This window comes from Drosophila ananassae, chromosome 2R, assembly GCF_017639315.1.
Source record: "Drosophila ananassae strain 14024-0371.13 chromosome 2R, ASM1763931v2, whole genome shotgun sequence".
Classification (NCBI taxonomy): Eukaryota; Metazoa; Arthropoda; class Insecta; order Diptera; family Drosophilidae; genus Drosophila; species Drosophila ananassae.
Window position 1 is genome coordinate 24,604,822 of NC_057928.1, and position 25,441 is coordinate 24,630,262.

The 25,441-nt window shown below is 40.6% G+C and overlaps 2 protein-coding genes across 6 annotated transcripts; both read right to left on the reverse strand.

Moving 5' to 3' along the window:
• Nucleotides 1-4,327: 4,327 nt before the first annotated feature.
• Nucleotides 4,328-10,109, reverse strand: LOC6507697. The gene is made up of 9 exons (XM_001956129.3): nt 9,375-10,109; nt 7,367-7,461; nt 6,654-6,995; nt 6,377-6,593; nt 6,099-6,316; nt 5,901-6,034; nt 5,683-5,837; nt 5,382-5,623; nt 4,328-5,316 (listed from the first exon to the last, which is right to left on the reverse strand). Exons 2-9 carry the CDS (start codon nt 7,433-7,435, stop codon nt 4,903-4,905), a joined length of 1,791 nt encoding a protein of 596 aa, XP_001956165.1. The 5' UTR covers nt 7,436-7,461; nt 9,375-10,109; the 3' UTR covers nt 4,328-4,902.
• Nucleotides 10,110-11,166: 1,057 nt separating this feature from the next.
• On the reverse strand, nt 11,167-25,205 carry LOC6507696. 5 transcript variants are annotated; one of them, XM_014909924.3, is made up of 5 exons: nt 24,948-25,205; nt 13,214-13,897; nt 12,638-13,124; nt 12,238-12,463; nt 11,167-12,174 (listed from the first exon to the last, which is right to left on the reverse strand). In XM_014909924.3, the coding sequence occupies exons 2-5, from the start codon at nt 13,587-13,589 to the stop codon at nt 12,010-12,012; spliced, it is 1,254 nt and encodes a 417-aa protein (XP_014765410.1). In that variant the 5' UTR covers nt 13,590-13,897; nt 24,948-25,205; the 3' UTR covers nt 11,167-12,009. The 5 variants fall into 5 exon arrangements, with proteins under 5 accessions (XP_014765410.1, XP_014765411.1, XP_044570793.1 ...); XM_014909925.3 differs by lacking the exon at nt 24,948-25,205 and adding an exon at nt 17,622-17,764; XM_044714858.1 differs by lacking the exon at nt 24,948-25,205 and adding an exon at nt 17,622-17,763 and having other exon boundaries at nt 12,728-13,124.
• Between the last annotated feature and the right edge of the window lie 236 nt (nt 25,206-25,441).

A 25,441-nucleotide genomic window follows, 5' to 3' on the forward strand; every position in this document is an offset into this window, starting at 1 on the left:
GCTACTTTCAAGCGCGCAGCAGCCAAATCTGAGAAAAGGACACGGCGCATGTCCAAAAAAGTCCGGATAAATGAGGGAAAAATGTGAAAAGCTCTCTCTTTCCCTTGGGGTGTTTTCCGACTTTCCTCACTCCCCCATGTTTCAATAGATTGTAAACAATGGCAGAGGCCTTATCAGCTGTTGATAATTTTGTTTACATGCGCTTAGCCTCCAGGGTTGGCGCCCACCCAAGCCAGTTTCCAGCACAGTGCCTGCAAAAAGTTAATGGATGAACAAATGTATGCTTCCGCTATCTGATTTCGCTGTATGGTGTTTTTAAAAATTTTTAATTATGACACAACGCCTGTGCCTATAAATTAAGCAAACAATAAAAACGCTATAAAGGCAACGCCTCGAAAGGTCATGTGGGCGGGGCGCTTAATTCGTTTTTTCATAGTTTTTCTTTTGTTAGCGCCGCTTAATCGCTGGTGGGTATCATTAGCAAAACGCAGTTCCTCGTGACGCCAAAATAATTAAAATAAACTTGCACAAAAAGACCACGATTTTTGAGAACACAAGCTATTTAGCATGATCTGAATTTGTTCCAGTGGGAAAAGACGCCATGACGTAAGCTTCTTTTTCCAAAAAGCTTTTTTGGAGTAAGTTCATAATTTTGACCTTTTCTTTTTCTGATTCTCATGGAGCTGTCAGCACTTGGTTTAATCTTTAATTACATGAGAATAGCGAAGCCTACAAACTTCCGTGAATAGATTGATAGAAGTACAATTTGTTTAATTTACTGAGGGTGCGGGAAAAAGCGTGGAATGTTTAAATATTAAGTTTATCTATAAGTATTTGAAAATTCTCTGCACAGAGAAAATTGAATAGACACAATGATGATACAGCTTAAGGAAAACATTATGCATGCCATACGAAGCTGCGCTCGAGACGTTTGGTAATGAAAGCATATTTTTGCATTGATGATCATGTTGCTGGAGTTGCTGAAGTAGTGTGAAGTGCACTGAAAAAAACAGTTGTAAAAATATAAAATATAAAAAAACACAACACCTGAAATCTAAGACCTTCTTAAAGTATAAATCAGAAGTAAATAGTTTGTCAAATTAGTTCTAAGGACCTCCATAACAGTTGTTACAAACACTTCATTGACTTGAAATAAAGTATTTCTAAGGTTTTTTTTTATTTCTTAAGGTTTTCTTAATCAAGTGTTAATCCTTTGTTTTGTTCTCTGTCGCAGTTGGTAGATGTTTGGGCTGCTTGGCTTGCTGATGATGATTTTCATGTGCGCATGACAGCGCAATACAATGCAGCGAAAGCTCAGAAAAACTCAGGCCACGAACGTGCAAGTTATGAGACATGTGGCTGAGCTGGGCAAAAACTGTAAGGTCGCCACGGAGCGCATAAAAAGCACAACTTTGAAGCCTTTGTTTGGCTCCGTTGGCGCAATTTGGGTGCCATTTTGGTGTCACCCAGCAACCCAGCAGCCAGCAGCCGAACAACCCAGCTTGGCTGTTATGGAGGAGCGATAAAATCAATGGCAACGCCAACGCAAATTACATCAAATTAATTTCTGTATCTTCATAAATTTTTATTTAATTAGTACCCGCCGCATTCAATTGAAACACTTTGGCCAAGGTCGGCCCCCAAAACTCTAAGCCGCAGAGATGTACGTGCCCGAGATGGCCTAGAAATCGGCTGGAGAAATCTTTTCATAACTGGGTGTAACCGTTAACCAACAAATGGAGCCGCGGCATGTTGCAGCATTTCAATTTTCATACATATTTTCGTCGCTGGAGCCAGTGCCAGCTAGTGATTCAATTTGTGTGTTTTGCCCAGTCGCTTCTTAAACTGCCATTAATCATAAAACTGAAAAAAAAAATCTGCCATAATCATTGTATGCAAAACTCTGTGCGAAAAAAGCTGCCATTCTGCACATAAATGTAATGTGATATCATAAACATTTGGATTGTTTTTGCGAGTTCTTTTGTTCGGCTTGGCTTGGCTTGTGGTGTTGTTTGTTTTCTCATAAGCACAGACAAATAAATTAATTAGTCAAAGCAATTTGACTTTGACGCTGCCCGCCCGATTCCGTGTTAATTTTTACACTCAAGAACCCAAGAGGAGGGCGTTTGCCGAAACAATAATAGAGGCGGAATTAGCTTGGCTGGCCATCGCCAAATTGCACAATTAGCGGTATGTGGCTGCTGCAGTGGCAGTTGGGCAATATTAAAAGTCCTCAACCATATTAACACTTTGGGCAATGTTTTGCGGCGCGCCGCAGTCAAAAATTTGTGTCAGGCCGCCAGCAACAACAACCGAAAATCATGCGGCTAAGTGCACAACTGAGAAAAAAAACAGTCACAATACATAAATCTCCATTCCGATGACAGCCACAAAAATGCCAAATATGGAAGTGTCAATGGCTGAGGATAAAGCAGCGGTCCCATGAGGAAGTGCGACAGGTGGCATGCGGCAGATTTGACTTCCTTATGCCTGCCCCATGGGGCAGCATAAGCACTAGCTCAAAAAGCTGACGCCCCCGCCGTTTGCATTTAGTTCGATTTTTTGTGAGGGGGAATTTAAACAACAAAGCCTAAAAGATTTTACAAAATTGTTGTAAACTGAAGCCTAGAAGTAGGCAACAGAATATAACGATTAAGCTCTCTTTTATGTAAAAAACAAAGTAGAGAATTCGAAATATTCAGTCTTTTTAAGTTTTTTTTTTAAGATTTTTATACCCTTCCACTGGGTATACAAATTTTGTTGTATATATTTGTTGAAAAGTATATATATTCTTAATCAACATCGCTTTTTGAGTCAAAAAAAGCATTTAAACGCAGTTATAATTCAAAAAACCGGTATATCCTTTATCTGCCAAATAACTGAACTACCGAAATTGTCAGTAAGACCGTAATTGAAGTAAGAGGTCCCCAAAGTTAAGGGCCAACAAAGCAACCATTGCATTTTTCAAATCTAAAAATTTGACTGCTTTATCGAAGGCAACCCTGGAATTTTGGTATAAATAGAGGCCCCACCAACATTTAGAGTCATTCAGTCTTGGCTTTCAAGTCAACTACACCTCCCTATTTTACTTATTATTATTCATTTTTTTTTCAATATTTTTATTCAGTTTTCTATTATTTTAATTTTTTTTTTTTTTTAATTTTGGGATCTCGAAGAGAGGCGCCCCAGAGTACACACTGAGCCTTTTTCTCCTTTTTATTTTTTGTTTTGCCATGGATCCTCTTCTCCAGCTCTAGTAGGAGCCCAATGTTAAATTTTAAACTTTTCTTCGTATCTTTTTCTTTTCTACGTATTTTAGTGATATTATTTTATTAAACAAAAATGTTTGTTTTTAATGCTATTTTAATTTGTTTTCATTATTTTTATGAACTGGGCATGCAAGCAGTATTCTTTAATAGAACTTTTCTTATACCTTTTTATTTCTTCATATTTTTAAATTTAATTTTGGGATCTCGAAGAGAGGCGCCCCAGAGTACACGCTACGACTGTTTCTTCTATTTCAATTTTCTATTGTGCCAGAATTGGGACCTTCTTCCAACTCGTCTATCATGGTCGCTCATTGCACAAAAAACCAGTGCGGGACATTTAACTTTTACATTTTTTCTTTTTTAATTTTGGTTTCCTACAATTTTTTTTTTTTACTTTTTATTGTGCCTTGGATCTCGTCTTCCAGATCATCTATCATGGTGGGGCCTCTTTAAATTTTGAACGCATTTTTTTAATTTTGTTTAATGCTATTATTTTTTTTATGGTAAAAATAAGGAAAAATATGGTAAAAATATGGTAACTATAAGGAACTTGCCATTCAAGCAGGGTTCTACCAGTGGTTTTAAATGTGTTCAATCCATTTATTTATTTTTCTGAAATTTGTTTTTTTAATAGTGGGTTCTTGATGAAAACTTTTCCAGAATTTGGAAGTCTCTCTTCTTTATTTTATTGCTATTTTTATTTGTTTATTATGAAGTTTTCATTCTTGTTTTTCTTGTGCCATGGATCCTTTCTTCCAGATCATCTATCATAGTGGGACATCAGCTTTACATTTTGAATGCATTTCTTCAATTTTGTTATTATTTTTTTTATTTAATGGTTTAATGGAAATGTTTCGAGCTATTAAAATTTTTATTTCGTTACTATTGGTTTACTACTGGTTTTAAATGTGCTCAATATATTTATTTGTTTTCTGAAATCTTTTTTAAACATTGGGTTCTTGATGAAAACTTTTCCAGAATTTGGAAGTATTCCTTTTTAATGGGTTTTATTTTTATTTCGTTATATATCTATTTTATTGTGTCCTGGATCCTTACTTCCAACTCATCTATCATGGTCTCTCTAATTGGCGAACCACCATGGTGATATATCTAGCTTTTAAGTTTAAAAGAAATTCTTTCAATGGGATATCCTTACTAATATAATTTTGGTCGAATGAACGTTTTTACAAAGCAGCCAAGGAGACATCCCAAAACGAATAATATATATATACGATTTTAATCAGCAGCGAGTCAATATAAGCATGCCTGCCTTTCTGTTTCTACCCAGAGTAGTCTCAGTTTTAAAGCCACCTCAGCTGTATGTATCATAAAACTGTTCTGAAAGATCTGTTGATCTTTCAATAAAATTAAAAATACATTTCTTGATTTCTTTCAAATCGTCTCCTTTAAATATTTTATTTGTAAGAAAAGAAAAAAATTATAAAATGTTTTGAATTTTAAAGACAGAGTCCTTTCCGTCCTCAATCAAAGTTGGCAATATCAAACCTTAAGGCTAAAACACAGAATCTAGAAAAGACTACAGCAAACTTAGCTCTAACTAAAACAGAATGTGTTGCGTGCCATAAGCTATATACACAATGTGCTCAGAACGAGAGAATTTCGCTTCGGTCGATCAATCTATTTGGCCCTTGTGTGCTATATAGGAGTCATAGAGCGAGGACTCCTTGCGACGCTTTAATCTCGAGCAGGCGACGAATAACGTCACAGTCAGGATACAGAGAAGCGCCGAACATCCTGCTGTCAGGGCCGAAAAGGTCGAAGTCTTGAGGCAAGTTTGGTGCGTTGCCAGGGGCTTTGTCTGCCGATGGGCATACACGTCGTCGCCATCGTTCTCGCCCTCCTGCAGGACTCGCAGCGACTGGAAAAGATTCACGTTCTCCGACAGAGAGTTTTGGCCAGGGCTCTCGGTGGTGACGCCCTCACTGTCGGTGGAGGAAAGCGGTGGCAGGGAAAGATTGGTGGCCGTTCTATTGGAGATGTCGCGCTTTGTGACTGCCTTTAAGTTTCGCCAATGACAGGGTTGGCTCTACAAAAGGAAAAATATTTCATTTTATTCAGAAAATCTTAAAACCAAGCAAGCCAAGTACTTACTGGACAACGACCGTGGCACATGCGCACATCGCACTCTATGTAAAGTGCCGGAGATCCAGTGAACCGGAAGGTTTTCATGTAAGCATACACTTGGGTCTCGTACACCCCGGAATCCGACCAGCTGCCCCTGAAGCGTGAGATGAGCTTGTCGTCCACCGGACAGCCGTGTTGATCGATCAGTTGTATCCGCTTGTTGGCGCCATTGTGGGCGTAGCAGTCATTAACCACAATATCGAAGCCATCTGGGTATGAAAAGATAAAATTAACATCCATTACAAAGCTTGTAGCTAGGCAGACTCACCATATTTGCTCCTCATATATATGATCAGGGTTAAAGGATCACCCACACGCACGGGTCCTGTGACACGAGGTCCTCCAATGCCATAACCATTTTGAATTTCCATATAACACTCTGGTGGACTCAAGGTAAAAACTACAGGATTACCAGTGGCCACTCTAAAGAAAAGAGACAAACAGTTTTAAAAATATGGGAAGTAAATCATCAAAATCAAAACATACTCCACATCTAGAAAGGGAAAAGTCACAGTCTTCCAGAAATCATAGCCATATTCGCAGGTGACCTTGAAGTGTTCATCATACTCCTCTTCAATTAGTGGATTATATTGAACAGTAACTGTATTCCACATAAAATTCTATCCAGTGTAAAAAAATTTGATTAAAATATAAATTTCCCACCTAAATATCAATCATACGCACTGTGGGATTCTTGCGACTCTCTTCTTGAAGCGAGTTTTTTCCCAAAGTTCCACAACGATTTAATTGAATGTAGAACTCGTAGTAGTCTCTGCCAGATCCATTTATGTACATACAGTCAGGATCATAGGCATAGCCAGCTGAGTAGAGTAAGCCATTGAAGGATCCATTGAATCCAATCCGAATTTTCATATAATCATCCTGGCACTCGGCTTCGATGTCTATATTTCAAATAAATTAATTATAATAAATTAATAAGGTTATTAATTAGTTCTGCTTACGCTGCACTCGAGTACTGTTGTGTTGATACGGGTGTCCTGCGTATTCCTGATCCCAGTACTCCTCGTGCCATTTGTTTCCTTCATAAGGAACTGCGTGATAGGCTCCACTTCCTGTGGGGGCGCCACTTGAATCCACACCTGTAGAGCCGTAATCTAGATGTACTGGGTGTCCAATTCGATGGGGTATATAGCCAGAAGAGTCCGGGACATGATCAGGCTGACAATTAAATATATTTCTTTATGGAAAAAGTATTATTTTTAAACGTGAAGGACTCACCACGTCATGTTGCAGCTTATTGCGCTCAACAGCACTGCTGCTGCGATTCCGAACATCCTTGGGAAACTTCTTAGGTCCTGCCAGGCCAGCTCTCTTCGATAGCTTGGAGGACTGTGTGGTGGGTCCTGAGATATACGATTTGGAGGAGACTGAACCCAATTCTTGCTGGGTGGAAGGACGACTGCCCGTGGAACTTCGCGGTAAGGGAGTTGTGGTCTGGATGCGTCCTTTAAAACTACGTATGGGCGGCAATACAGTGGGTGGGGCTGAGGTGGTGGTAGCCACCGCTGAAGCTTTGCTAACCACCGAGTAGTCCGAACTTTGTTCCAAACATTCAAGGGGCTGTAAAAAAAACCAAAACATACATTCGAAAGTGCGTGGGCGCGTGGGGCGTATACGCAATGCCATAAATCACTCGCTCAAGTTTGTGTCTTGAGTCTTTGGTTTTATGAAACAAAAGTGCTGCATCAGCAACAAAGCCACATAATTTTGGCCAAGACAAAGCTTCTTCCGCTCGCGGTCGATACGCAATCTGCATTAGAGCAGAGCATATCCGTTAGACTGGCTATTGGCCAACGATTGGTTGCGGTTCATGTGGCCTAATCAGGAAGTTCATTCCAAGAACTGTTAAATAGATTAGATTTCGAATCTGCCCATCTGGCTTAAGCAACGCTCTCCGTTGGGCAATCAGCCGGAGGTGAAAGGTTCCTTACCTGCAACTGAGCCAGCAGAAGAACCCCAACCAGCCCGAGAATCCGCATCTGGCCCGCCAATCTGCACATCTTCGTGTCCGTCACTCGACTGGCAGCTGCAAAGACATGGAGATACAAAGGTGACCATTCAATATTATCGGTATGCGAATCGGTTCATAATTATCGTCATGCTTGGTGCCGCGTGATGGGATTGCCTGCCAGTGACCTTGCTAGTGGTCACTCAAGTGTTGTCCGCAGTTGGTTACACCAAATGCGTGCCGGCAGGAAGGAAGTTTGTGCTTCATAAATTAATTCTGGCCAATGTCTAAGAGTAATAGATCTTGGCTATTTTTATATCTAGCTAAGGGGATCTTCAATGCTCTTAGAAAGGTGATATTATTATTAAAGGTTATATTATATATAGACCTCGTTTTCCCTTTTTAATATTTTGATTAAATTTGTATAGCTTTAAGATCTACTTAAATCAGATCATACTTAAATACTTTATTTAAGGAAAGTTTAACGTTTATTTCCAATGGATTATTTTCAACTTGTCTTTACTTAATCCCAAGTAACTGAACCTTCCTTTAATAGTTTATATTTCATATTTATACTTACTATTTATATGATTTATAAATATAATAATTTTATGATTTTTATACATTAAGCGAGTATGATATTAAATATCCACTCCTATATGAATATTTTACCGACAAACCTATCATATCAAGATCAGAAAACAGAAGGCTTTTAAAGTAATATCTCTTCCATTTGATATCTAAGTATCAGATTGTCAATTAGTTTTTACATCACTTCCGTTGGACCCTTGACTAAGTTTAAGTATTCTAAGCTACATCAATGTCGCGGAAACTATAGAACAATAACATCACTTGTATCACCCGTATTCCTCATCTGCCACCTGCGTTTGTCAGGCGTTAAGGTCAAAGGCATAAAACTGTCATCTGCGATGGTTTAATTATGGCCCATCCAGAACCCAGACGCTCGAGACGTTTGTCTTCTCTTATAGTTGGATTACATTTTAATGAATGATGTGATCCACAGCCCGCCCCCCAAAACCATCCCCCAACCACCCCTTCTCGTACCCTTCACCCACCAAATGCTTGGATGATTTTTCGCTTAGCTGTAAAAACGCACGCCGTTTGCTTAATTGTTGTTATAATTACTTCAACTCCTCGTTGTTGTTTGTTTTATGTTTGTTTATTGTTTTTTATCCGCCTTGCTTTGCTTTGTAGTTGTTATGCAATACATAGTGGCTTTTGTTGCGGCCGCTTCTTCTACTTGGGTTTTTGGTTTCGGTTTTTGGCTTTCATTATTCGCCAGTCTTGTTGTTGGTGCTGTTCTCGTACCTTTGCTCCTACACTTGGCTTTTATAATTATAGTTAATCGCGTTGGGCTGACCTTGAGCCGTTTTCCTTTGCCCGTTGTTAGTTTACTGCATTAATTGAAAATAACTAACGGAGCTACCACTTCCTTTAGGCCATTTGACATTTTAAAAATGAGTCCCAAAAAATCCAATCATATACATTTTTCATATGAATTATTTAAATAAAGGTTTCAGCCTTTAAAATTATCAAATATAACATACCACATGCTACTTATTATTTTATATACTTAATAAGTATATATAAGTATATATATAAGTATTACTTATTAAATAGATTCAATAGTTTAATATTGTTTATTATGCATATCTATGGATATAAAAATGAATTTCTGTTCGTTAGTTTCGCTAAAACTCCAGAACGGCTGAACAGATTTATCTTATCTTAGTCTGAAATGTTCGTGTCATCGATTAATTGCCGGGAAAACCCAAAAAAAAACAGCCCTTTCCATTTCCCACACCAAAGTTTTCAAAATAAAATGTAGTCAATTTGAACTTTGACAAATTAAGGCAGTAACTAAAAACCATAATACTAATTTATACTCGGAAACTACTTTTCTAGCCTCTATTTTTAATTTATTCTGTTGCATATTTAATTAAACTTGTTCCCTTACTATTATTACTCACCTTTTTGAATAGTTTCTCAAGCACCAGCAGCACTGACCTGCTCAATTATATTCAAATTATTCAAATGCTTTGGGTTTATTCGTACACCCACAATCGCGAATCACGGTTCACAGCTCGGCACGCACTTTGACCAACTGACACCGAACAACTTGGCCCATTTCGGGCCTTCTTAGCAAATCCTCGCGACGTTGGCCATAAAAGTTGACGATCCGTGCCGAAAGTTTGGTCTCAAAACGCTACAAAACGGTTCGCACTGCTCTTGTTAAATTTTTTGGGTTTTTGGGGGGGACGGGATGTGGTTTCACTTTCAATAATAGTTTCTGATATTGCGCGATTTTTGGCTTGGCAGCTTTTGTCGGGTTTTCTCGTCTACGTCATTGGCCGTTTATCTGGCTCGGTTTACATGTTGCACGTCTGGTCTAAAGTTTTGTGTTGGCTTTCCGTTTTTTGTTTTTTTTTGGAAGCCCGAAAAATCACTCAAGTGCAACTTGCCAAATAGAATCAGCCACCGAGTTGGGGGAGTTGGGCGAGTATGTAGATGTGAATGGGTCTATATGTTCGCAGATTGCCCAATCTTACATAATAGTCCGAGTGGCAAGTTCCGAGTACCGTTGCCGGTTGCCTTATGCCTATTATTTGATATGAGATTTTGGCGTTTAGCGTTTGGCGGACGCTGGTTTGCAGCTCTTCGAGTTACGAGCAGGTGTGAAGCGAAGCGCGGCTGGCACGGATCTTTATAAAGTTTTCCTCCAACCATCCACACATCCATCCAACGGATTGGATACACAGAAAAAATAATAAACGGTCTATGGTAAAAAGATCAGAGTTAATATTAGATAGTAATATTAGAAGAACCTATAGTAATATAGTAATTGCTTTACCATGAACTTGTATGAATATTAAGGGAATGTATTTTAAGAATAAATATTCATAAGGTTATATTCATGTTAATATTCAGGAAAAATTAAAATCGTTATTTAACTATTTAAAGAGCTAAGAGTTCAGTAAAATCATTTTATAAACTATATTATTAGACCAACCAACCAAATTCCACACTATTCTTTAAATAGTATTGTTACTGGAAATCCTTGGCTTTAAACCCTAACATTTATCCTTCTTTCTTTCTTCCTGTGTAGAAGAGCAGAACCACCCAACCGCACTCTGGTGGTGGCTCTCAGGGCTCTCAACCTCTTGCAGATTGTGAAAGAATCTTACGAAGAGCCCCACCTGAGATGATTCCATTTGCTGATTTACTTTCGTTGTGGCCGTTTGCCGTTAGATTCGCTCAGCATTGCGGAAGTCTGAGGAACTGGAGGAGTATGGGAAGCTGAAGATGGGGCTCTGGGATGGGGACTCCATTTGGAGTGGAGCTGGGTAACCCCTTACCTTTTGGCCAAGGTCAACGGCACCTAACTGTCGACACTCGGCCAGAAGAGTGTGTGCAGTTAGGCTCGTTTAATTGCCTCCGTTTGCGAAGCGTGTCTGCGTTAAAATACAAATCACTAATTAGTTACTTGCCATTATAAGCGTTGTGAAAGGCTCGTCCGCCTCCCGACAATTCGACCCTGGAATAGTACTGCCACAACGGACAATGGCTTCAAATCCATAACCCATCAAGGGCAACCCTTGTCCACAAAGCGTGACTGCTCCTTAGATCTCCACCACTGACCTACTTAAGGGGAGATCTTGGTGGGTCTTCTTATTAAATAGTAATTTTAATAATATTATTCCATGGTCAGTAAAGGGAACTCATCCCCTCTGAAATAGGTATATCCCCAAGATAAAAAACATATTTTAAGTTTTAGCTATATCATTTTTTATTGCGATTTTTTCTTCTGTTATATATACTTTTATCATTTTTTTGTCCTTTTTTTCACACATTATCTTTTTTCATACATACTCGCTCGCATTTCCAACAAAATCAGGCATACAATAGATCATTATTTGTGGTGCTGGGGCAATAATGGTACAATCTTCCTGTCGATAAGTTACACACAAAGTACATACTAACTCAAACAAATCAATTTCAACACAAGATCCATCAGAGATTGGTCAATCGAATAAACACAAACTGTTTTGCAAAACATATCATAAACTTATCGGTGTGTGTTTTGTGTTTAATGGTTAAATAAATAAAATAGTTTTCTTCGCTATATTAACAAAATCATTTCTGTTGCCTATATTATACATATTTTTTTTTTTGTCATTTTTTATGTGTGTTTATCTTATGGGTTTTTTTGCATATTCATTTTGAAAATTTTATTGCATTTTTTTGGTATTTTTCATATAAGTTTTTAAATTGAAACGGCAAACGTTAAAACCTACGCATTTACACAGATAGATAAATTTTTTTGTGGCTTTTGTTTTTCGTTTTTTTTTTTTACACAATTAATTATTAAGTTTAATTCATTAATCGTATGTGTTTTAGCTGCTAGATTTTGATATTTTGGTGGCCTTTTTTTGCAGATTTTCTCTTTTCTTCTGGGGGTTAAGTTAAAATACTAATTAAAATCGGTACGCGTTGCCCTCGCGTCGCCTGCCATGATTGTAATGCTCCTCTCCAGCGCTTGGGGCCTGGGAGGCAAAGGGGTGGGGGTGTGGCTGGTGGTGCAGCTGCGGTGCGGGTGGTGCGTGCCTAGTAGCAGCACTTGCTGCGGTTGTTGTTGGCGCCGCTGACCAGCTTGCAGTGCTGCATCTCCGAGCGGCGCGGGCGGTTGGCCTTGGCCTGGAAGTCGCGCACCTTGTTGGCCCGCTTCATGGCGCTGCGGCACAGCTGCTGGTGCTCCTTCTTATTGTTGCTCTATGGATACATCAAGATTATACATTTTTCTTATTTTTATTCGAAGGATTAAAATGTCCTTACCTTCTGGCTCTGACGAGCCAGAGTTTGCTGCTTCAGCTGAGCGGCCGCATGGCGATCGCAGCGAGCGCTATGGGAGCGCTGCTCCTGCAAAGCCTGGCCCCGGGCCTCCGGCTCAGCTTCCGGCTCCGGCTCCACCTGCGGCACCTCCGCCGACACCCCGAGATCAAGATTAACAAAACTTTCGGTGCCCTCCTGGGTGGACCTAATACTACGATAAACGGACATGCTGAAATAAAAAAAGAAAAAGTGTTCTTTTAATGACAGATTCTCGGAAGCTAAAAAGTGGCTTAAATAGTTTCATTAGCGTGCTTTTCGGCTGTCAATCGTGTTTTGGATTCGGGGGGATTCGGGGTTTTTTTTCGGGGGTAGTCTGGTATTGTGTACTATAAAGATCACCAACCTTGGATGCTCAATCAATAGATTCTCAAATGGTGATGTTTCCATATTGATTGGCCCAATCGAGGTGAAGCATGGTGGCGGTGTTACGTACCAGGACTCCTCCATCAGCACGTTAGCACCCTGACCCTGACCCTGATCGCTGCCACTGGGCGAGGCCACGTACAGCGACTGGCTGACATTGTCAGAGTCGGCCAATCCGGGAACGCTTCTGGGCGGGCTCAGGGTGGAGATGCTCAGCGGGCGGACAGCAGCGGCACCGCTTCCGGTGCGCGAACGCTGCAGATAGTTGCGCTGCTGCTGCGGCCGCGGCCCGCTGTAAAGGGAATGCGATTGGATGTGCTGGCGGCGGCGTGCAGCAGCTGGGCCATTGCCGGAGGCCCCACCGGCGGAGGAGGAGGAGACGGTGTTCGCCCCCCTGGGCTGCGGCACCTCGACGACGGAGAGTTCCTCCTCGGAGTCGCTGCGAGGCAGGGAGTCGTCCTCCTCGTCTGTAAAATATTAGAAAGAAAGATGGAGAAGTTAAAATATCAGGTCTCTACTATTTTGGGCACAGTTTATAAGGACTTTGTGAACTCACCTTCCTTCTCGACAATGTACCATTCGTCCTCGTCAAAGTCCTCTTCGATGGTCTCGCCCGAGGGCGTCAGTAGCTTGGTGATCGTCGCCGGCTGCTTCCTCTGCTGCTGCTGCAGCTGCTGCTGGTAGCGCTTGCCACGCCTATTCTTGCCCCGCTTGCCGTTGGCGGTCCGCACCGCCTGGGCGCGATTGGTGTTGCTGCTGCCCGCAACCGATGGCGTCGACGAGGTTACCTCAATTACATCTCCTCCCGTGGGGTCCCTGACGGGGCTGGAGGGTGCGTTCGAGTCGGGATTCTGGGCGGGATTCGCTTCTTGGCTAATGGAATCGGGTGTTGCTGGCGATCCAAAGAGGTACGAAGCGAGGCTGCTTAACATTATACGGGCTAGTGCAGCGGATCCGGTCTGGACTTGGACTTATTGCTTTGCGGGTGTTGAGATCAAAGTTGCTTCGCTGGTCACTGCCTTATGCTGTTGCTCTTAGCTTTAGGTCTACAGTTAGGGAGACAATGGGGAGATTGCTTATGTTGCTGGTGTTGTGTTGGTGTTGTTGTTTGTTCCTTGGATTTGCTTGAACGTTGCTCAGTCTTTTCTTTAATTCTTTTGTTTTGTTACTGTTTGTACGCTTCTCTGTTTGCTTTCGCCGCGTCTAATCTTGTTCTTGTTCTGGTTTCGTAGCGTAATAGCTGCAATCGAAAGGAAAGGAAAGGAAAAGCATTAGAAATGAGCTTGGCAAATTGTGCGCATATTGCGTAATCGCCATCCCAGCCCCTGCCCCGCCATACTGCGCAGTTAACCCCCCACTTTCCAGCTCGCTAAGCTGCTTGTTTGCGTGGGTGCACGCGGTTCACGGGGCGGCTACTTAATTTCATTTAATTGCCATGCTCGTACACTCTGCAAAGTGGCACCATTAATTTATTGAGTGAAATCATGAGAAAAGGTATTAAATTAAAGGAGTAAATGTCTATAAATATTAAGGATTGTTGTTTTCAAAACTATATATTTGCTATAGCTTAAATACTACATATTTAGGATGAAATGGAATTTTAATGCTTACTTTGATATATAATACAATATATGTATAAAATAAATATATATTTTATAGACCATTTAAAATTCCCCTTTCCATTTGGTTTGATGGCATAGAAAACACCAGTTTGTTGTATTATCTTATTCAAGCCTCTTCAATATTTTTAAAATATTGTAAGGATATTTAGGTAATACTCTTGGATATACTCGAAAGAAGTATAGTACAGAATGAATCTCTTCAGGTTTTCTCCTTAAAACTTTAATCTGTTTTATTCTCAAAACTATCTTTTTTAAAAAATTTATACTAAATAGTAATTTTTTTAATAAAAGAACGAAAGTACTTGAAAATAATCTCTTTTTTGTTTGTTTGTAAAACCCAAGTACCGCCTTTTGTCAATTATTTTGTTTAATTCCAATTCCGAAAAATGCACATATGCACCTTTTGTGCTTCAAATTAAATAAAACTAGCCATTGTTTTTTATTGTATTGCAATTCGGGGTATTTAACTCAAGCCACTAGTTTCAGTCAATTGAATCTAATGAAAATGGGAACTCTGCCTCAATTGCGAAAGTGAAATTTCCTCAACGCAAATTAACGAAAGACGGCAATTGCCTTTGATTATATTAATCAGATTTTTTTATAGCACTGTGCTGACAACTGTATAATAGACATGGCAGTGCCGTAAAGTATCGCTGCATTGGCCATTAAGTTTTCCAGTGATACTCGTATATACTTGTCCGTATATAAACCAAGCCAACCAACCCGATTCGAGCCGTGTGCATGCGCCGAGCTTATGATCGGGGCAATTATATATGGCACACACAATACTGACTACTGACTACTGACTACCGAGTACTGTGTATGCTTATATGCAATTTGAATCGGGCTCGCGTCATGACAATAGGAAAATGTGGACCCACATAGCCCACGGGGCAGTACACAATACACCGCAGTATATGTATCCCCCAGATGAATTGAACTAAATCGTCTTGGCTGATTATCGCATCGTCATAAAAATGCCCGATCGGGTCTGAACAGGCACATTTTCGCCGGAAAAGCTCTATGTGCTGAGCCGAAGAAAACTCTGGACTCTGGCAGAGACAATTGGCGAGGCAATTTGCAATTTGACCGCAAAACGAAAACGTGAAAAGCACCAGGCAAAAGAAAAATACTTTTGTCTACATCCAGCCACCAACTAACAAAGTGAAATCTCCTCCAGCAGAGACAGAGACAGAGCCAGAGAAGCATTCGAAAATTGGGTTTGATGAGGCAGTCCGAGTCAAAATGTCAGCGAAAGTTTGACAATCAAATTTGATGGGGCCTGGCCATTGACTCATGAGGCAGAAATAAATTCTGATTATTGCCCCGGGATGGTAATGAAGTAAACAGCAAAGGCAGGAGCCACCATAATTGGTGCATACTCGAACGATAAACGGCACATTTTCCGTTTTAATCCCGACTGCCTGTATCTTTCGGATGCACGCAACTCACTACTAGCCTGACCTCAAAATGCCTGGCCATATTCTGGCTGGCCCACGTTTGGCACTCTTTGCTCAAATAGAGAAAAAATATTCGCAGTCGAAACAAAATTTGCATTGTGCAACAGCGATTGCAGTGGTTGCGGATCCGTGCTGGCATTTTATTAATAAACACGTACGGGGGGACCAATCGAAGGCTCATACGTTTATGACGGACAGCTTACACCACTGACGGTCGGATCCGAGATAACCCTAGGTTTGGTCATGGACCCCGATGTGTACTGGTTCTCTAGTAAATTGGGTTTCACTTTTTGCACATCTGCAGCCAAATAATTGTGACCTTGAATCGAACATATAATGTGTTTGATTTTTACATTATATATCTTGGCTACTGACTCTTTGTTTCCCATATCATAGCACTTATTTTAGCTCAGAATTTTGTTGGTTCTCCTCGGGCACGTCCGTCCTTGATCGATAATTGGTTACATAACCATAGACCAGATATCTAACGAGTTCCTTATCCGCACAATGCCCTGGCACTGTTCCCTATCAAGTCAACAAATGTTTGGGCCATCGAAACTAGTTCGGCTGCTATCATCGCTAAAAAAATATTCGCCAACTCATTTGCAGGCCGATAAGCCGCACCCCAGACGCGTTTGCCAGACAGCGTCAACTATGCTAATAATCTCTTGTTTTTTTTTGCTTTTTTGTTTGCCGTTTGAATAGTATTGTTTACTATATAGTCTGGGTCTGACTATAGACCAGAGTCTGGCGTGTGCAGCTAACTAGCCGACAGTCGAAAGTTCAGGCTTTGTTCAATTGATTGTACCAGTTCGCGGGGGCTGTGCTGCGGGGTTCTCTAGTGGGGCTGGGCTAATGAACTTGAACTAATTTAGTTTAGCTGACAGCTGCTGCGATCGCAGAACTAGAGGGACCCAGCAGTTCATTAGCGATCCCATCAGATGTGAACGAGTATGGCGAACAAAGAACAATATCTAAAGCTTTATTTTAAGTACAAACCAATAGCCCATCTATATAGGACCGAAATACACAGACACTCGCAATTCCCTACCTATATACCCATATTTTTTTTTGTATATATTCATATCAGTCAAATTCGTATCTGATTAGCTTTAAGCTCTGCCTGTCAAAGTGCAAGTTCCTTTGTTTTGAGGGAATTTCGTGTTATTGTTTGTTAATTTTTTTGTTTTTTTTTTTGGAAAAACACAAAAACCAATCTGTAACAAACACTCGAGAGGTGGTGGTGGGTGGGGAGCGGGGTATTTCTCTTTATGGCATAATGCGGAATTATGCAAGCCAGACCGAGTGACGTCAGTCCCGACCTTGGCAGTGGCGAACAGAAATTTCGGAATTCTGCCAAAGACCACGTATCCCCAATCCGAGGCACTAATTGAACACAAATGGAAAACTATTCTGATGGATCGATGGGGTGATGCTCACCTTTGTGGGTGGAAAACTTTACACAGTTCACGTAAATTCTATCAGATACACAGCCACTGGTATGGATACGGGTACAGAGACAGATACAGATACTGATACAGATTCGGATGCGGATTCGGACGCCAGAGCCAGAGCCACTGCAGAGGTACAGCCAAGTCGACACTCGTTTGCCAACTGAACTGAACCAGCGGAAGCGCATTTGAATTTCAAAAGCGGGCGCAAGAACAAAAGCTACGCTACACTGCGATTGAGTATCTATGTATCTGGGCCCGCATCGGTGTGTGTGCGTATCTGTATCTTTGTGTACTACTGTAGCTGCTGCAATTTAGCCAATTTTTTTCGAGGGTTTTGTTAGATTTTTTTGGCTATCTCACATCTCACACTTTGCTCTGAGGAGCTCTCTGACGCTATCTGAAGCACACTTGACTTTTTGTTTATTTACCTAATGTTCTTTGTGGGTTTCACTTTCCGTGTGATGCACTGCGGCTGCTGGTGCTGCTTCTGCTCCTGCTGCGCGTTGCGTTTGCTTTCAAATATCAAAGGCGAATGCCAGCGATCGCAGCTAAGGCCTCAAAACAAAACTCAAATAAAAAAGTATCTGACAGATACTCCGAGCGGACAACGAGCGCGAGAGAGCCTGGGAGAGCAACGTACGCGAGCGTATCTAAGCCCATAATTATGTATTTTTTTAAAACGCAAAAAGCAACGATCGCAGAGGGGCACTGCAGTAAACAAAGCCAGCCAAGCCAAAATTATGCTTCCCGACCAGCTGAGCAGCCGAAACCGGAGAGCCCCCGAGTGGCGATCATACGTGCTGATCGTGATTTTTGTTTACCAACAAATGGCTTCGCTCTCTCCCAGCTGCAAAAATGAAAAACACAGATACTAACACAAAAGCTAACAACTAACGTTCTCGCTCTCCGATCAGCTGCTCTGACGTTTGCGCATTGACACACTTTCGCCCCCTCACGACCCACCACCGCCCCTCCAATGGTGTATCTGTATCTGCTAGATACTTTTCTATAGCCGCCAGACCAAGTGGCTCTTCGCTGCCAACTAGCTGGCACTGGCTCGGGCACGGGCTACCCAAGTGACTAAGCAGGGGGAGGCGTAGTGGGTACACACAAAAACAATACACAAAAGGGTTTCGAAAGTTCTACTCAGGGGTTTATGGAATTATTTCAATATTTATCTGTCCTATTTAATTGAGTCATAGTGGAAAACATTACTATTTTTTCTAATCCAAAATTTTACTGGGGTTTTTATGGAATTATTTAAATATTTACTTTCTCTATTTTATTAAGACATAGTGGAAAATATTACTGTGTTTTGTTTATAAAAAAAAATCTAACAAGAAATACCAAAGAATTGGTTTACTATTTATTCAAATGTATTAATTTTCCCCTTTTTTTAGACATAGAGGAAATTTTTTAAAAGTTTCTATAACCAGATTCCATATATTTATATAAACATAGTGGAAATTTCAATAATTATTTTCCTATTATATTAACACATAATGGAAAAATTTAACTTAACTTCAGTGAAGTTTCTATTGAAACATTCTATTGAGAAATAAGAATTTCAACAAAGCTTTACATTAAATGCCAACTTTGGTTCCAGAACAAATAAAATTGAAATAATTGAAATGACACATATTGAACAATAAACATTAAATGAACTGAAATCAAGTCAACATATATATTTGAAAGTAAAATAAGTTAGTAAATAAATTAAGTAAATCAGCTTTTAAAATGAAACCTACTTGATTATATATAATAATTAAACGCCGACATCAGCTATTATTAAACATGCAATTATTTTCATCAGTATTTATAAAATGGATTATTATATGGTTTAAAATAATTTATTTCTTGCAATATTATTAAATTGATTTCATATTTTTAAGCAGATATATAAAAATATGTATTTTATAGACTAGTTTCTTATTTTCTCAAATAATGAAAATGGTCTGCAAATTTGTTTTTAGTGCCTCTGGGTCTTGGTTAAAAGTAGTTGGCAGCTGGCTGCTCCAAAGTTCACGCTGAAATACAGTTTCTCTGGTTAATAATTTTAGATTTTTAATGCCGAGTCACGGCTGCGGCAGAGGCAGCCAAGCAATAAGTTGTCGGGCGGCAGTCGCAACGCATAAAAATGCTAATGAATCGCTGAGAACTATTTGCAAGTGTCATTCATCGTGAGATAGCGAACACTCGAGGCATTCAAATCGGTTCTGACTTAATTTCGTTGCCATTTTCATGATTATATGGCATTATGCAATTTGAAATCAATTCACATAGACCCCATCAAATGTCTGCTACTGTTTGCGAAGATGTCGGTTTGTCTGTGTTTTTTGAAAAACTTGAATTCGCACTTCATTAGGGTCTTTTGGTTTCTTTCCACTCTCAGAACGAATTCTCGTCACCCCACACATTAAATAATTTCTTTTTAGATAATAAACAAACCCAACACAATTGCATTAAATACACATATTTGTGGCTTGAAGCAAAAGCACAACCTCTCGGCCAGGTTCAAGGTTATTTAGCCATTAGCTCGTTTTCTATTCCCAACATTTTGTTTCTGTTGCCTATATATTTTTAGAAATTTTATCATGCAACAGCTGACGAGGTAGTGGCGTTTGCAGAGAGAAATATAGCTCACGGCTGCTACTGTGATTCTTGAGAGCGCACCGCGCACAGGTGCCAAAAATCAGGCAATCGCCGAAAAAAAGATCTCCGGATATAGCTAGATATTTATGGGAGAAGTATATAGTGAAATTCATGTATTTTTATGGCCAGTAGCCACTATAGCCCTCGAAAGTCTTGTGATCTCGCCACACCATTGGCCAACCGAAGTTTTTATAATTAATCTCAGTCTGCACGCGTCTTGTTTATGTTAAAAAAAATAACAAAATTCCCCCACTTTTGCGTAGAAGTAAACAAAATTGGCGTCACTGGGAAGACGCTAACGAAATGGAAAACAAAATACAAACTATTTCGGCCCGACAACACTTTAAACGCAAATAAACAAACGGGGCTGAAGAGAAATGCTGGATGTTTTATCTAATCAAGTAATGTTTATGGTAACCATTACATAAGTTGTAAGCAGCTTCTGGTGCCCCAGTATGATTAAAACAAATGTTGGAGTTTTCATCCAAAGCCAAACAAACATCTGAATTCAGGGCGGACAGCATCAAAGAAATGTGGAGTGAACCGTGGCTGAAATAAAGTCAGCCGACTTGAGCATTTCTTTCTGGGTTATTGCGCACGAACTCCGCTAACTTAGACCCACCCCGTTTAATAGTATCTCAGAGCACACTCCAAAAGCATAGCTTCAAGATACTGCGCAGTTTTGAGATACAAATACAACATAGAGTCGAATGACAAAACGCCAACGCATCCATCGACAGAAGCTCTTTACATTTGTGCCACTTCCAGAGAAGCCACTTTTTATTCAATCTGTTGGACAAATAATGTGCGTAAATTTGTGAAGATGTTTATGATGTTTATACTTGAACATGAAATTTCTTCAATGCATTCTAATGGTTACCATAAGTATCAGAAGTTAGGGGTCTTGTATGAGACATATGAGCCTTGTATGAACCTTATTGCGTGTGGTTTTTGAATCTTAAACTACCAAATCTTCCACAACATCTTTTTGATATTTCTCAACCGTTTAGATCTGATATTCTAAGTGACTACAAAGTCCAATAATTCCTTTGCAAAGCTCTTAAAAATGACGCAAGTGATACACCCACCCGAACAAAGAGACAGTTGCCCAGTATTAGTGTCCACTGTACCAACAACTTTTAAAATCAGGGGGAGCAAGGAGGTTGGCCAAGTTCATTATATGGCAACTGCTTATCAAACGATCAATGATAAATGTGGGATTGCAGGTTCTCTGTATGTCACCCAGCACATACGAGATAATAAAATGAATACAAGACCCTGTATATACGATTTCAAGTTCGCTTACATATGTATAATGGCATTTAGATGAGCTTTTTTATTAAATTTTTATATGTGCAAATGGATGCTTTATAACGCGTAATTTCAATCAGGAGACGTGAGACGCAATTGACATTATTCCCTGAGAATCTTCTTGGGCCAATCCGGTGGACACGTCGCATTTATTTTATCACTTTGTTTATCAGTATCAGTGTCAGTCCCCAGCTGCTGTATATGGATCACGGGGTCAGCGCCGTCTGTGGCCTCCAGTATAGTATAGAATAATGGTATGGTAAACAATCAATCAATCTAATATTCCGGCAGTCAATCGATTTACGCGCCCTTCTGGGACAGATTACATCAGCTCATCAGCAGTTACTCTGGTGACTCGGAATAGCTCATCATCATGAGTTAGAACTCATGAGTCGCAATTAAATAATCGGACTTTTTAGTTGTAATATTACAATGGCAAAAAAAAATAGATAGTCTCAAGGAAAGTATGTTTTTAGCAAATCATTCATCTATAAATAAGTATTAATAGAACTCCCACTGTATTAGTTCTTCAGGCCTATCTTGCAAAATGAATATTCTTCTCCCTTGCAATCGAATTAATTTTTGACACCATTCTGGCCAAAACCCCATAGTCCTTAGCCATAAATATAGCATGCAAAGTGCCTTATTTAAACACAGCAATTGTGTTTGAACGTCGCCAATTAAAAAGGAGATTTATGGGCGCAAATAAATCGACCCAGACCAAGACCCCCTCAGACCCATGCAGACACCCCCAGGCAGTGGATTTAAAAATAGTTCGAACCGCAGTTGGTTACTGTGACTGTTACTGGATTTCCCCTACTTTTGGTGCAGAAACGGAGAATCCACTCGCTCTCTCCCGATATTTTCGTTTCAATTTTGTTTACAAACAAATTTGTTTGACCTGCGCAGTCGAAAGCAAGAAAGAAAGCATTTCTCCCCCCTGATGTCGATTACCTAGCAACCTTCACAGGCCCTATTGAATGTTTTGGTTTGCTTCACTCTCTTGCTGCAATTATGTGTATACTACATACCTATATATTTATATATATATATATACATATATATTCTGAGATATACACACATAGTAATGACTTCCGCATTTAGGGAAATGTAGGCCCAGAAAAAATTATTCGCAGCCTCTCCTTCCGCAACATTTTTGGGGGTCACCTTTGCTATTTTCGGGTTCTAGGGTTCTAGGGAGACCAAAATTTTTGAGCAGCTCCCGTCCCAACATCCCCTCCGGACGGTGGTGCCACCCCGGAACCCCCCACATGAGCTGGGCTAAGCTGCAAATCGATGAAAGGCGCTAGCTGCAAATCAGCGCCAGTGGAAAATGAACACGTCAGCAACCCCCGGACGTGTGGCAGGGGCAAGAAGAACTGCGCAGTGTGCAGTCACCAGTTACTGGGCCTACCACCTGGAACCACCCCCCAAACCCACTCTCCTCCCAACAATTCCTCCCCTATAGGCCAAGTTGCTGCAGCTGCAGCGTTTACTTGAAAATTATGACATAATTTTTGACTTTCTGATGCGCAGCCAAAACAAAAAAGGAACTCTATAAAAACGCAAGAGTTATATAACTCACGGATACCAGGCAACTTGAACTTGACACTAGGCCTGTGTTATTGTCTTTTTGTTTCGGGTCCTGGGTAAATGGCAAACAGGTTTTTCCCACACCATCACCAGACTCACTTTCTTCTTTCTTCGTTCCCACAAATCATAAATCAGGTCCTGCCAGGCACCGACCCGAGAACATCAAGTGTCCGTTGTTTGGCCGGCTTTGTTTGGATATCTTTCAGATACACATGTGTAATTACAGTTACGACAAGGCGGCTGACTAACTTTCTAATTATGGACGGGAATTATCGGGCGGACGGGAGGGCCGAGGGTCTCAGTCGGGGCCGCAATGCGTGCCATTTTGGGATTAGCCAGCTGCCGACTCTGCTACCTGGTAAGTGCTTACCCTGGTATCTGGTATCTGCTGGGTTTTTGTATCCGTATCTGTATCCGTATGGGTTGGTTGGCTGAGTGAGAGATGACCCTAGGGGCCGTGACAAACTGCCGCGTCAGTTGGCAGCAAAAACTGTTCTCTGCTAATTAAAGTCTCTAATTCCGTCTAACGATGACTTAATTGCCTCTATTCCCTACTCCAGTGACTATTCGGCTTGTCGGTCGGGGGAAAAGCGCCATAAAGCTGACCAAAGCCTTAAAAGGCAAAGACTGGTTCAAAAATAGCACACAAAGGAACTGACACTGCCACAGAAGAGAAGAGAAAAAGTCAAATAAATTGGGTCGTCTTTTATCGAAATATCTATTTTTGAACCTTACACAGACACAAGATATTACCAGTTTTAATTTAATGTAATTGCAGTAGAAAAGTTTTAATTTCGGATTTTAATTTCTCCCTGTTTAATAGTTGGTCTTGCTGCTGTTTACCCTTTTGGCCAATTAAGGCGACCAGAGATTCGTTCGCTGCGATCGAGCACCAAAAGTATCTGTCAGATACACACACGGCTGCAGCCGAATCTCTTCGCTGCAGATTCATCAGCTGTTTTATTGTTTATGTTGTTGTCTGTGGCTTTTGTTTTTCAATTTTTCTTTCGTTACCACAGACAAGCAACTAGCCAGTCTTGATTTATCATCCGGGACCAGCCATTCTCTCCAGCTCAGCTCCTCTTTTATATTGTTTTTTGTTTGGTTTTTTTCCAGCACCTTCAGATCGGCTCGGACAATGGACAATGGCAACTGAAAGACCTGTTCTGCACATTATTTCCTATACTACATGATTCAGTTGGGTTTTTGGGCCTCCACTTGTATTGGTAGTCGTATCTGTAGTGCCCTCTTCCAAAGCAAATCTTTTGCTCCCAAGTTCCCAAGTTGCTCCCTATTTTCGTTCGTTTTTGGCTTTTGGATCTTGGCTAAAATTTTTGAGCATTTCAAGTAGGCAGTTTGCTGTTGGCAGCCAGCCAAGGGTATTTTTGGACATTGAAATGCTCAGTTTAGACGAGGAAATAATAATTGCAAGGCTCATTAAGATATTAATCAGCGCAACATTCATTGCACTTGTCATCAACGGTTGACACTCCATGAACACACAATCATAAAGACGGTGCTGAATAAAGTTCATCAGGGCAAAGATCAAATAAAGGCACAGAGAAAAAAAATAGATAGATATTATAAGCTATAGATAGAAATAAAAATAAGTAAAAATGAAGTTAAATATCTGTTTTATTCAGAAAAGATACAATTTATTCCCTCCTTTTTATAAATCTTCTAAATCCACATATATATATTTTTTTCTCAGTGCATCCAGCTGGCAAATGCCTGCGATCTGAGATGTGGCACGGATCTGATAACGATCGCCACAAATGCTGAAAACGTGATGCAAGTCAAATTTATGGCTATTAGATGCCCAGAATGGGAACTCCTTATTCGTCCGATTTCCAGCCAAAAACATGGGGTGTGGGGTGGGGGGGGGGCAAAAAAAGTTACTTGGCCTGGCCAAAGCAAAGAAACCCCTCACACCGACACGGACCAACTCACACAGGCGCAAAAGTGTGAACTCTTTGAATGCGAAGGTGCAATCAGAATTTTTCCCTGTCTTTTGGTTTTGTGCATTTTTGTGTATGTATCGCTTGGCTGCACTTTAAATGTTTGTACATCAGCTTTCAGCAAACTTTGATGCAAAACATATATAATAATGTGCACATACACAAGTATATGGTTTGAGGGTCCTTTCCTTGACGGACTTCCGCCTTGGATTTTTTTTTGGGGGTTAAAACTGCACTTACTTGCTGCTGGGAGTTTATTGATCGATTGATGGCCGAATACCTCTCTCCTCTGGCTTTCCTCTGGCACCCTCAACTAATTTGCACTGGCAAAGATTTTCACAATTTTTTTAATGTTTTTTGTTGTGATTTTTTTTTGTTATTTGCTGATTGCTTCCGTTTGAAAACTGATAGAGGGGGTGAGAAGTGCAGAGAGGCAAGAACGACGCAGCAGGAACTCCGTGACGTATGCTAGCAACGACTGACGAGCGAATGATGGCAGAAGGCTCAGAAACTAGCTGCCAAAGCTGGTTCTTTCTATACGTGTTTCGGGCTGCCCTGGTATTGGTATTTCCGGCGGTGTATTGGTGCCTCTACAGCTGAGCCCGACACACTTACCCTGTTTCTCAGCCGCTGTTTCCACTGCTGCGCATGTGCAAGAGAGGCTTACCAGTTAATACCCTACCGCCTATAAGGTCCTCTAATTCGGGGAGGTGTTCGGAACAAGGAAATCGTTT